At 44.0% G+C, this 14107-nt stretch overlaps 1 protein-coding gene across 1 annotated transcript in view; it reads right to left on the reverse strand.

Annotated features, from left to right (window-relative positions):
* The window catches only part of AMPH (amphiphysin), a 269962-nt gene that overhangs the window by 73340 nt on the left and 182515 nt on the right, over window positions 1-14107 (reverse strand). The window contains exons 8-11 of the mRNA XM_044245644.1: window positions 10556-10631; window positions 9779-9861; window positions 7141-7279; window positions 5931-6059 (exon numbers count right to left, since the gene is read on the reverse strand). Coding sequence (XP_044101579.1) covers window positions 5931-6059; window positions 7141-7279; window positions 9779-9861; window positions 10556-10631 — 427 coding nt within the window. The remainder of the gene's footprint in view (window positions 1-5930; window positions 6060-7140; window positions 7280-9778; window positions 9862-10555; window positions 10632-14107) is intronic.

The following is a 14107-nucleotide window of genomic DNA, read 5'->3' on the forward strand; positions in this document are numbered from 1 at the left end:
TGCTTTCCATGTCTGCCCTAGAAGCACCACAGTGTTGCAGAAAGAGGACAGGTCTGCTCAACTTTAGAGTAGGGATAATGGCCTGTAAATCACAGGAATGACGTCAAGACACAATGGAAGGACATTGTGCACAGGACATTTTCAGACACGCGCTTCCCCATTGTGAGCTTCTTCCCTTCTCCCCAACTCATTTCTCTGCGTCCCCTTCTCCCCTTCCTTTGCTGGCCTCTCTGCACCATCTAACCCCCACTCTCTACCCATACCATGAAACCATGTTCAACAACACAAAATCTCAAAAGAGCTTTATACCATGGGATGCTTTGTAAAGAGGTAGAATATAAAATGCAAAACGGGGGAAGTGCAAAAAGTCAAGGCATCGTTAGAGGTTCAGGAGTCTAAGAACCTTGGAAGCTTGCGAGGCCAACTTACACAATGGTTTAAGAATATTGTCAGGGCCCCAGAGGATAAATTCACTCCTTGGTGCATAGCACTACTTGGCTGTGTCTGCTGCAGGAACCACGAAGCCGAGGGTGACCCACTGGGGCAAAAGACCGACCTAACCGGGGCCTGAAATGCACTGTTTTCCTCATTCCAGTTTCCATATTACTAATTCTTTCTGTGTTACAAGAATGCTAACGTGTTTACTTTGAAAAAACATCAACCGAAAGAAGAGGCAGCTGGCCCAGAAATATAGCAATGGTTGAAAAGCAAAGCCAGGCGGTATTCACAACCAGTGACAGCTACTAGGAGGGGGGCGGTGCGCGCACACAGGACTGCCTCTGTCTGGACTGACCAGACAAAAAAGACTCTTGTAAACTCATCAAGCAAGTTGAATATCTACTTCCGTGTGATCGGCTAGGAAAAACAGGATGATTTCATGAACTTAAGATGTGAGATGCAGCATTTGGCTGGAAAGCAGAGATGTAAGGGTATCAAAATGAATGGTGCTGATGTGACACCCACAGCCGTGGGACTGCACGGCTGTGCTATTGTCCTGCCTTCCCGCACAGCAGGCTCTTCCAGAAAGAATGGCAAGATAGGCCTGGAGCAATGAGCTTAGATGGGCCAAAAATAACCCATCTGGGTTTGTAAAAGAGAACGCTGTATGAAAGAGCAAAAAAGACGCAACATCGTTGTTGGGAATGATTTAGGCAAATAGCTGGTGGTTACCTGCCGTGAAAAAAAAAAAAATTCAAAAATGTGTAATGTCTTCTTCCTCTTGGCCAGTGAGAGGGACCCTGCCCCAAGCCCTGCGCCTCTCAGGGGGGGCTCACCCTTTTGAGCACCTTTCCTGATACCTAAGTCCTCTTCTGCTGGTGGCAGCTGTGGCTAGCAAGGCTATCCAGTCAGGACACCCCAAGTCTGCACCAGGACCCACATGGGCCTAGCCCCCACCTTTCCTCTTTGGAGCACTCTGGGACCCTGCTCTATATGGAGGAACTCTGGGGGGTCACGCACACCCAGTTGTCCTGGAATGCGGTAGCCTGGTTTGTTTCCAAGAGGGTGCCTGGTGAGCAGACTGCGCCCGCTGGCCGACATGGCATTTCATGTGTGGAATCCCATGAGACTGACCGCCAGATTATTGCTGATAAGTTCAAGTGACTCAAACTGGTTATATGGACAGAGTGCCTCCCCCAACCCAACATTTGCTCAGAGCCACAGTCCCTATGGAAAGCCCTGGTGGGAAAGGAGAGTGAACATGAATGGAATTAAAGTCAGAAGAGAAAGCAGTCCAAAACTTTGGACTTTGGAAGGAAAAAAGAAACAAGCTTGCATGTGTGTATACCTCTGTACACAAATATATGATTGCCTTTTCTGTCTTGATCTGTTAAAATCCTACTTATATGCCATAAGTTTGGTTTCTAGGGACATAATACCTTCTAAATCTGACTTCTTAAATGTGTTTCAGCAAACGCCCATTTCCCTGGAACAAGTAGTACTTTGGGAAGAAAGGAAGACTGTTAGAGAAACTCTGATTTAAAAAAGCATGGCTTTTGTTGCAGAACTTCTCAGAGCCTTGAACACACTAACATAAAGTATGTAAAGCAAAAGGCGATGCAGCCCCTCCCAGCCCCCTATGACCAGGACCCCTTTTCACAGCATCTTATGGGACTTGATGGAAAATGCTGTTTTAAAAGAATAGCGTAAGAAACACACACACACACACATCTCTTCCCATTTAGTTTCTTGGGAGGGAAAAATAGAAAGGGCTGGGTTTGTCCCCTGGCAGTTTCATTTTTGTTTTTTGTTTGTTTGTTTGTTTGTTTATTTTTTTTCCCAATTTATTTATGGGCAGTTTCATTTTTGTAAACAGAACCAGGGAAGCAAGGTCAGCGCTTTTGTGTTGACACACGGATCTCTCCCTACTACCAGGCAAGGAAATCTCCCAGAGAAGATTCTATGATAGAGTTAAAGTCTGAGGCCAATAGAGGGCTCTGTAGGTCTGATGCATTCCTTTCAAATCCCAAGACAAACTCAAGAGAGACTGTCACTGCAATGAAGCTTGGTGGATAGGACATACGAATCTGTCAGATGTTGAGGAATATCTCAGTCACCACATCTGGAACTTGTGGGTGGGATTAATGCAAACGTTGTAGTTCCCCACTGAGCTCAGGATAAAAACAGCAAACTGGGAACGCAGACCTATCTGTTCAATGTAAAATGCCGTATAAACTTGGTAAAAATATCAACATAAAACTGAAAGGGATGACTCCCTATTACTATAAATACATGTATCTGGGAGGAAAGCTTTTCGGATACATCTCAGCTTGCTAAATTCCAATACTCTGCTTCCATGCAACTGGCATCTCATTTTCTCCTGGCATTCCTATTTATTCTTTTTCATGATTTACCTGTGATGTTTAGAAACAGCATAGTCCCAAGGGCAACCCTCTTGGACCCCCTCCCTGTTCAGGAGCTTTGTACTATCACTTTGCTATCACTCAATAAACCTTGCTTTGCTGCCCACCAAATGAATAAAATAAAATAAAATAAAAACATTAAAGTCTTGATGAGTGTCCATTCACTTCGAATGTGTAGCTTGACATATAGTCTGATCAACGTATCTAATGTTACAAGCATGCACGTGTATGAGTGCTTCCAACAGGCAAAATACGGAGTATTTCAAGTCACACTATTTTTAAGTGGAGCAGCTGTAAGTGGTCAGTCATGATATACCCTTGACTCGGCTTGATATTTCCCTGGAAGAGAGCTGTTCATTCACTGTGGTACTTTATTCATGGCCACACATTTGGAAATCCGGGCCTGTAACAGTGGTTCTCACAGTTTAATCCCACGACTAGCAGCGTCAGCATCTCCTGGGAGGAATACAGATTCTCGGCCCCCACCCGGGGTCTGCCGACTCAGAAAACTGCTGCATGTGACCCAAAAGAGGTGAAAGAACACATATCTGAGCATAGCTACAGAGGAATAAGGAACTGAGGAAATAGTCAAGAAGCTTCAGGGAAAGGCAACTTCTGTGCAATTTTGAATAAAGCTACATCGTATCACTCATTAGGGGAGAAAGTGGACTGAAACATAAATCCCTGCCTCGCGCCTGCCTCGCGCCCTCTCTTGAGATGGTGACCTAAGATGAACAGCTGCTTAGTCAATGGAGTTGCTTCTGGTCACACTCTGTGGTTCACACGGTTCACACGGGAGCCACGCCGCTTCAAATGTGGAAAAAAAACCCCACAGAAATCCCCTTCTCCCTCCTCCTAATGAAAACAACATAAATGAACCTGAATTCCCAAAATGCACCTCCACAAGGTCTCTGGTGGTTAGTGCTTTCCAAATCACCTAGCACATTGGAGGGGACACCAGCAAGGATGTTATAAAGGTCCAGAGAGTGGGAAGTGATGTCTTCCTTCCCTCCCCAGGGCTTTGGAGTAGTGCACCAAGAACAGCCAGGCTGGGGCAGGCTGCCCTCCAACCAGCTGCATCCCTGTGGCAGCCCCAGCCCAAGCCCTTTCTGCTTTGACAGGTGCCTCCTCTCCCTCTGTCCAGGACTCTTGACTTTACCCATGACCGCTGCTCAGTATTGCGAACGTTCACACTCTTAGAAGTACTTCAGAGACTCTTCTAGAATTTGTGATTTTAAAAAATGCTTTCTTTTTTTTTTCCCTACCACCAAAGACCCTTATGTGAGCCAGCCAACTGCAAATAACAAAACATTTTAAAGGAAAGAACTGTCTTGAGCCCCCAGCTTTGCTTTAGAACTCATCTACATGCCATGTTGCCTCGACTTCTGTTGCCTCCAGTGCTAAGCGGGGGTGTCTTCAGCCAAGGGCATCTGGCTTCTAGGTGAGCAAGTTCTGTTAGTGGTTAGGATTGAGAGCATGCTATTTAAGGGTGCTGGGGCAAGCAACTTGAGCAAGGATAAGGATATGATCACCTTAAACATCTCAGTCTGAAACTGATGTAGCAAGAAAGAGAAGGAAGCTGAGCTGATAGCAAATCAAAGGGAGAGGACAAGCTGGAAATGAAAACTGGAGTTTGGGGTCCACACAGTGGCTGGTGCCAGATAAGATCACCTGACTCCGAGACTGCTATCTCTGGAGGCATCTGTGGAGCCACAGACATCATCTGTCCATGTGCTCATCAACGTGCAAGTCTCCCCCTTCAGAGGAGCTGCTAAATCACAGTCAAGCCCCATTACCTTACCCAATTCACCATCTCCTACCAAACACTGAAGGAAAACAATAGCTAAAAAAGTTACTGCACCTTATTCATAAATGCCCTTAAAAACAATGACACATTTTGATTTGCATTTCTTCTGAGTTTCTATTTCCTGAGCTCTGTGATTAGCACTTTATTCCTGTTATTATCAACAGGATGTGACTGTAATTAGCTCATGATACACAGTGTTGTTATGGATGTACTCAGTAATTACAGCACTGTGCTCACAACTCTTGCAAAATGCAGGGATTATTTCTGATTCTGAGACCACTGGGGGTAAGTAATATTGGCAGGATGTTTCTGGGGACTTTCAGTCTTAAAAAAAATAGCTTCAGGTTATGGACATTGGGGAGGGTATGTGCTATGGTGAGTGCTGTGAAGTGTGTAAACCTGGTGATTCACAGACCTGTACCCCTGGGGCTAATAATACATTATATGTTTATAAAAAAATTAAAAAATAACTTAAAAAATAGCTTCAATGGCATGAGGAACAGCTCTGGAAGTGAAGAATCTTCATTCTAGGCAACAGGACAACCAAGTGGCTAGCAGAGAGGGGTCTGCAGCCTACCAAGGGAGCTGGAGCAGGAGCAGGTGCAGCCAGGTGTCTTTGCCAAATCATGGAAATGGATACAGTTACTAGTTATGAATGCCAAACAGCTTGAAAATATTCACCTCTTTTAACTTCATTTTCCTATTCTCTACCAGAAAGCAATGTAAAAGAAGTAACTGAGGTTGTAAACATAAATTAACATATACTGACGTTCATAGAAGTGCTGGTGAAGAAACAGGAAATCAGAAATGACCTGTGATCACAATCACAGGCTGGTCCATCCATCAGAGAAAATACTCTGCTTCCACATTTTCTTTGGAAGAGACAATATTATGACATGAAAAAAGTGTTCTGAAGCAGAAAAGTCAGGAATCCCTAACAATATAATCTGGATGTTGTGGTATGGAATCGGTACACACCTGGAAATCAAAGCATGAAGGAAAACATGCCAAAGTGCATTAGTGTCTAGGTGAGGGCGGTATGATGTAAGTAATCGTTAAAATTCTTCATTTTACACTTTTCAGTATTTCCAAAAACTGTGTGTATGCCTCCCATCTGAGAATGCTTTAGACATACCAAGTGATTAAGGCCAACCTGGAGTGATGCTGCTGGCTCTGACATCTGGCACCTTGAGAGATGGTCCCCGAGGATCCCGCTGCCCTGGTACCTGTGTGCTCATCCCAGATCTGCAGTAGACACTTACCTGTGAAGGTGTCGTCACACTGATTTCTGGGACAAAGTTGTCCTCAAAGAAACTGATGATGTTCTCCTGCTGGAGTTCCTTTGTTGGGGTGACTTTAGGCAGCGGTGGGACAGGAGGCCCCTTCCTTGTCTACAAAACATGAGAGACACAAACAAATTAATTCGGCCAAAGATGGCATCTGAGTTGTGTAGAAATGCCACCTGAACAGCGCTGGGCAGACATACTGCACTGACTGACATTTAGATATGCACAGAGGAAAAAGGGAACTAAGGGAGTAGAGAATGCAGTCTGCCTACGTGACTCTGGGAGCACCCACAAGCAAGGGCCCCCCGAGAATCACTCAGGGAGTGCAACCCCCTGCCCTTCGATGCCAGCGCTGCACGCAGGGCCAGGGCCAGGTGCCTACGCCTCTCAAGTTAAACTAGGACTGCCCCCTTTGTGAAGTCAACCAAAACGGATTCCTCATTTTAGCAAGAAATTAGAATTTTGACACTATAAGCAGGAAAGCTTTTCACTGGACTCCGTGAGATCACCCACAGAGAACATGAATTTCACGTTCCACTAGAGTGTTTTGAGAAGTCAGGACTTCACAGATCTATTCCATGGACCTTCTCACCACTTCCCTTAGTTTCAAAGACTTGAACTTCAACTCTTGCTGTAGGAATTTTGCCTTCACCCCAAGTGGGGAAGACAAGGGTGGCAATGTTTTTCTGTGTTGACTTTTTCCAGCCCTCGCTGTTTTTCTCGATTACTTGTTCCAGATACCTTTGATGAATGTCTACTCATGTGCTGCATACTGTGGGTGAGACCAGAAGATGTAAAATGGCGTATAAGCCAGGCTGTGAAGCTTTCTTGGCCAGAGTTTCTACAAGTGTGACAGAAAGTGCTAGAAGGAGGGAACGTCCAGGGAGAAGGTGACATTGATTGGGCCCTTCTGAGAGTGAGAGGTGGGAAAAGAGGAGTGCACGTGAGCCTAAGGAAGCTGAGGTTGTGGAGAGAAGTCTCAACACACCCCAACACAGGGCATGTGAGAAAACAGGAATCCACGTTGGAGAGGTTGATTCCTTAGCAACCATCACAATGCCCATAGACTCCAAGTCTCCCCAACAGGAAACTCCTTTTAATGCCCCAGCACTATGGGATTATCCCAGATAGGATCACCTCACCACCAGTTCTTGCATTCTCCCCAGTACATTTCACCTCTTCCTACCTGTGAAGGTGACCTAGGCCTGGCTGGTGCGGGAGACGCAGGTGCCAGCGTGTGATTGGGACTGGCTGTCGGGCTCGGGATGGGTGAGGCCTCCTCGGGCGGTGATGGTGTCTTTGCGATGCGGAGAGGACCAGAATCGCTAGATGAACACACGAGAGTCAGTGATGAGCAATCTAGAGAACGACACTGACTTTCCAGGGTCCTCCATCTCAGAGGAATCCTGAGAACATCTGGTTCTGCCTGTCATGGAGCCCCCTTCTAAATTAGTTGTGGTGGTTACTAACAGTGTTGGTGAAACTGGTACCATTATTGTCTATGGTCTGTGTGCCAGACCTCATTCATTCATATGATCTCTAACCGCTGCAATACCCATGCATCAATGTCCCCACTTTATAGGTAGCAGAGTGGGGCACAGAGAGGTTAAAAACCCCTAAAGTCACTCAGCAATTTCGTGGGTCTGAGTTCAGGCCTTGGGAAGGCAAACCCTCTCTTCTTTCCATTGTGCCAAACAGCCTCTACAAGAATTTTCCAAGTGTGAGCTGACTTAGCTGAATTACTCTCCCCTTTGGTTTATAAGAAAATCTTGCTACGTCATAATCTATAAAAAATCTACCCTGAAAATTATAAATCTGATGTTAAAGGCAGGGTAGTGCTAAGATTTTATAGGAGTCAGGGGCGCCCAGGTGGCTCAGTCAGTTAAGCGTCTGCCTTCGGCTCAGGTCATGATCTCAGGGCCCTGGGATCAAGTCCTGCATTGGGCTCCGTGATCAGTGGGGGGTCCACTTCTCCCTCTGCCCCTGCCCAGATTTGTGTGTGCTCTCTCTCTCAAACAAATAAATAAAATCTTTAAAAATAAGATTTTATAGGAGTCTTTTCTGATGACATTTGGAAATAAATTCATTAGCTGTTCCTCTTTCTATACCTTATAAAACAAAGGCTTGGTTCAGACACATGACATGTGCAAACAAATTATGTGAAGGCAGAGAGTCAATAATGTCTCCTGGGAACCACTATGTTCCTGGCACCAGGCCAGATGCCTGGGACCAGCTCAAATGCAATGACCTGGAGGGCACTGGGGACACATCCTACTCTCTAAGTCTTTCTAATGTCTACAGATTGAGGGAGGAGGGTCTATACCCCCAAAATAAATAAGCTCACACACTACAGCATGGTCTACATATTCAAGGGAGTGGGTCCTGCGGAGGACACGGATAAGCCGCATGATTGAGGCTCTGCGCCAGCAACCATGGCCTCTGTCGGGAAGCACGGCCCCAGTCTATGCTCAAGAGGGCAACAACTGAGCTCACTCACCACCTCATTCTGCAGAGGAATGATGTAAAAAAATGAAAGGAACATTTGTTAAGTGGTCATAACCCCATTTTCTCTTCATTTTATCTAATTCAGCAATATTGAGATTTTCAGACACAGTTGTCCTTCTCATGTCTTTAGGAGGGAGTAACCCTTCATTTTTTCATGTACATCATTGTTAAAATACCCGATGTCATTTTGACGTTCTTATTACAACTTTGTCTTTGTTCCAAGTTCATATTGAAATACTACAGAGGAAGCAGTAGGCCTTTCATATATTCTTTTAGGGAATGTCCTTTCCCTTAGAAAAATAAGAGATACTAAATGCTTGTATCATATAGCTCTGTAACAGAGACTATGATGATTATGGATAATACAAAGAACATCAAAGAAGAAAATCAGCTCTCTCCAGAGAGGTCTGAACATATGGTGATGGAGGCACCTGTGCAGGAGTGTGTGTTTTTATAAATGTGTGTATGAGTATTTATGTTGATTGACATTAAAAATGCAAATATTACCTTACAAACCATTTAGTTCAATAACATATTTTTTTTTCTGCTGATTAAAAAAAAAGAGAGAGATAGAAAGAGAGATCTTTAACCAGAGAATTAATTGGACGCACTTAAGGAAGGCAAAGTAATTTAACTGTATAGTCAGAAACTGGAAAGCTGGATCTTCTTACTTTCAGCCCAAGGACCATTAGCCCACATTCCTTGAGTACATAATGCCTGAGAAGGATGGGTTAAAGGGATTCCAAAATCACAGGAGAAAGCTGGTGAGAAGCCAGGTCCTAGAAAGGTAGATGATCTGGTTACGAATAGCTGGGCCTTTGATACCACAAAACAATGTGCAAAAGAATCAAAACAATGCAGTGTTGGAAAGGTAAAGTTACGAGGCAGTATGGTGCTGCGGTCTCACCTACGCCCTCTCCTCTCCCAAAATGGGCCATTAAAGATGCCAGCACCGATGATAAGTATAAGATCTCAGTGTCATGTGTCTGGGGAATTCCTTTCTTCTCCAAAGAAAGTTAACAAGTGCATGACTAGAAATTATATGTTAAAAGTTTACACAACTGTTGATGGGACTCCTGGAAAATGGACAAATCTATTGTGACCATGACAAACACCCACCCTGAGTAAATCTGAAAACTAAAGGTCAACATACAAGCCCAGAATGAGGCTGCTGTCAGCCTCAATGTGGAAAGTCTCCTTGGGTTTAGATTTTTCTAGAATGAGTAAAATAGCATAGGCTTGTGCAGACTACAGAAATTGCAACAAGCATTGTTTTAATGGTGAACAGACATAACTTGGCTCAGATGAAGACAGCCTACCTGGGAGCTCCTTGAATGGTGAAGGCCTTATCAGCGTGCTGGTCACCCAGCTTCGTCATCACTTCATACAATTTGTGGCAAAGCTAGAGGGACAGAGACCATTTGTCTATTAGCTGTTAAGTCATTCTGAGGCCAATTCAGGCTACTGCTCCAAGAAAGAAACTGTCTACTGAGAATCTTACATACTATGGATGGTCTCTGGACAACTTAAATTCTGCAAATGGGCAATTTAAAATTCATGTCAAAAGTGAAAGGCCACAAATACAAATAAACCTTTAAAAAAAACAAAATATATCCATTAATCAGAGGACAGCACAGAAAACGAAAACTTATTGCTCCCACTGACTCTACTGAAGATAAAGTCATACAACTACCCTGCTGAACTCAGACTTCAGCAGATGACAGAAGGGCTGATTGTCTGAACATTCAGATACCGATTCCTCCTCAGCCTAAGAAGTACTGCTTGAACACCAACTTTCGAAGCTGACTGAGAACAAAGCAAAACAAGACCGTGAGTCTGGGACACAGAGAAAAAGCATCTCAGAAGAAAAACACAGACACAGGCTGTGATTCCTGGGAGCCTGTCTGCACACCCAGAGATAAAATCTGGACAAAAGAGATCTATGTGGCCACTACACAACATCAGAGCAACACCATTTAACACACCATGAAAACACACACGCAGATGATGTTGCTGCACCATTTCATGCGCTTTGAGAGAAAAAAAAAAAAAGTTCATTTTCTATTCCACAAGTAAAAATAATCATCACTACTCACCACTGCAATTTCCTTATGAAACTTGGCCTCGAGGCTGGAAACATTTTTGAAAGTGTTGACGTAAAACCCGACCCGTCTACCATGTGGAGACACAGAGGGGAGAGAGGGGCAGGGAAAGATCAGTCAGCAGAACTGTAATTTTAAAGGTGATAAAATCTTAAATAAATGCATTCCTTCCTCTGATGTTTTCTTCCTATGATGTTGACTAACACCGGACCAAATCTTCTGGCTTGGAGCAGAACCTCTCCTAAAGCGGCTGACGCCTGGGGACCTTGGCTCTCACCTGTGCAGCACAGCTGGAGGTGTGTTTCTGATTCAGCAGGTCCCAGGTGGGGACGGAGGATTTGCATTTCTACCAAGTTCTCATTGACACTGAGGCTGCTAGTGCAGGGAGAATGCTTTTGGGAAGCGCAGCCCTAAGAATCTGTTTGTATTTTAGATGTGTGTCGTGTAAAGGGCTGGAGATAGTGAAGTTTACCTTTCATTTTTATACCCTATGCATGGTCTCGTTTTGGTACCATGTATTTGGATTCTGAAATATGTTTGGTGGAGAAAACAGAAAACCTACCAGTTCATTGTAATTCCTCAAAGTAAGAGTGTGCTTTCACTGAGCAAAAAGAAACTCAAGATATCCAATACCAATATCTCACACATTTGTGAAGCAAATCCATGGAGTGGAGGTGTTCCGGGACGGGACAGTCTTAGGTCTCTAATAGTTAGCATACCCAGCAGCACTTGCAGATTCAGCCTGGCACCTCCTGTATGGGCTCCCATTGCTCTCAGTGAGGACCCTTTTGACTCTATTAATTCAACCCTTCTGAATCCATCTAGTAAATTACTACTTTAACTCATGTTCTTGTTTCAGTAACATTCTCAAAAATAACTCCAGAATCCTGACGTGTTCACTAGATTCCAAATCCCAAGTAAGGACTTAGATGCCAAAAACATTAGATAAGGCAGATATATGGAATAAACATATACTCAGGGTGGGGGAAGGGGACTGTAATTAGAATACTTATTTGGTGGGTGCCTGGGTGGTTCAGGTGGTTAAGCGTCTGCCTTCAGCCCAGGTCATGATCCCAGGGTCCTGTGATGGGAGTCCGACATCGGGCTCCCTGCCTAGTACAGAGCCTGCTTCTTCCTCCCCCTCTATCTCTCCCTCCATGCTCATGCTCTATCTCTCTCTCATGTGCTCTTTCTCAAATAAATAAATAAAATCATTTTTTAAAAAAAGGAATATTTATTTTGGGGGAGTAAGAATGTTCCTGTAACATCAGATGCCTGAACATCTACTTGAAAGGATAAACTTAGGGTGCCCTGAGGACCCCTCTTCTTTAGAACCCCTCTTATTTAAACAATGACATGAGGGGTACCTGGAGGCCACTGACAATGACAGTTAAGCATCCAACCCTTAATTTTTGCTCAGGTTATGATCTCAGGGTCATGGGATCAAGCCCCACATGGGTCTTTGAGATTCTCTCCTTATCTGTCTTTCTACCCCTCCCTGGCTCATGGTGTCTGTCTTCCTTTCTCTCAAATAAATGAATAAAATCTTTAAGCAATGACATGAACGGACAGAGAAAAGGGTGCTTCCCATTTCTCTGTGCCTTGTGGTAAGCAGGATTCCAATAAGCCAGATGGACGAATGTTCCATCATCATTAAAGGCGACAGAAAAAGCAGCCATTGAAACATTTTACATATTCCCTCACTTCATTCCTGTAACCACCCCCAAGACAGTGAGCCTCAGTATACTGTCTGGTTAACTGAGGCACCGACAGAGTCACTGTCTAGGCTCTTGCAGTTAATCAGTGGAGAACCTGTATTTGGACCCAAAAGGAGGAAAACCAATAGAAAAGCATGCACTGTTAGTCAAGAAATTCTGCTTAAGCATGAATATCATTATTTCTGTGGTTTCTGATGAAATCAGGTGGTTTAGAATTTTAACAAAATAAAAGATAAAAATTGAGATTCAGAGATGAAATACTAGGTAAGCACTATATGCATCCCATTAGTAAAATTACTTATTCTATGGGTTAACCTATACCTTAAATTCCTACCGTGTTTCACTTATTTATTTATTTATTTATTTTTCTTTTTAACCTTATAAGACTAGTTTGTTTGGGTTTCTTTCATTTTTTTCATTTACTGAGGTTTAACTGATAAATAAAATGGTAAGACATCTAAAGTGTGCATTATGATGACCTGATATACAATTGTGAGGGGTTCCCCACATCTAGTTATTTAACACAGATATCACCTTATGCATTTATCTTGTGTGTGAACATTCTACTCTCGGCAAATTTCAATTATATAATATAGTGTTCTATAGCTCTGGGTAATCTTTTAACCAAGCTCTCCATATTTCCCCCACCTTCACTTTTCCACTTTCTGTTTCTGTGAGTTTGCCTTTTTGATTCAGATTCCACATATAAGTGATATGATGCAGTTTCGCCTCACACCTGTCAGAAGGGCTGTCATCAAAAAGAGGGAACAAGTATTGGCGAGGATGTGGAGAAAAGGGACTCCGCGTGCCCTGTTGGTGGGATTGTAAGTGGGTGTAGCCAGTGTGGAAAAGTCCTCAAAAAGTTAAGAATAGAACTACCACTGGATCCAGCAATCCCACTGCTGGGTCCATTTCTGAAGGAAATGAAAACAGGATCTTGCCGAGATGCAGGCACTGCCTTCTTCATGGCTAGCGTTCTTCACAGCAGCCAAGATAGGAAAGCAATCCCAGTGTCCATCACCCGGCAATGCTTAGAGGTAGGCTACATATACACACACAAACACGTAGGTCATTTTATGTATTATTTCACAACAAAATGAAAAAAGAGGTGAATTCAGGGATGCATGGTCACTGTAGGTATTGAACATTATGATTAAGCAGGACATATGTCCTTCTCTGTCTGGTTTATTTTACTCAGCATGATACCCTGAAGGGATACCCTAGTAGTTACTCCCAAATGGCATAATCTCCTTTCTTATGACTGAGTAATATCCATTGTGTGTATGTGTATGTGTCTCTATGTATGTATCTGTTACATACGTCCCATAGATGGGACGTATTGACAGACAGATAGGTACATATACATATATTAATAAAGAAAATCCTGGCACAGGATGTTCAGGGAACTAGTAACTACCTGGGAGGGTCAGACCAGCAGACTAGGAGATAAGAGCCCAGCGAAGCAGGCAGACCTATGCTCTGAGGCTAAGGATCTTCCAGATCGCTTGCCGGCCATGCTTGCTTGCAGCCTCTAGCCATGTCTAAGGCAGGGGCACGGAAAGGACCTGCAGTGGAGGAAACTGACTACAGCAGCAGCTGGATGGGAGGCGAGATGGCAAGTCCTGGGACAACACCACAGAGGGACTGGCTCACTCTTCTGTTGGCAGGCAAGTCTTCCTAGTGCACCACTTCTCTGGGACTCCCATCAACAGTCATTCCTCATACATTCCCCCTCGTTCGATTACTCAACAAAGGGCTGATTCACTCTAGGTTCATGCCTAGTGTTGGGCTCCAGGGGCTCTGAGAATGACAGTCCAGGTAAAGGAGG

The sequence above is a fragment of the Neovison vison genome, chromosome 4 (genome assembly GCF_020171115.1).
Source record: "Neovison vison isolate M4711 chromosome 4, ASM_NN_V1, whole genome shotgun sequence".
Lineage (NCBI taxonomy): Eukaryota > Metazoa > Chordata > Mammalia > Carnivora > Mustelidae > Neogale > Neogale vison.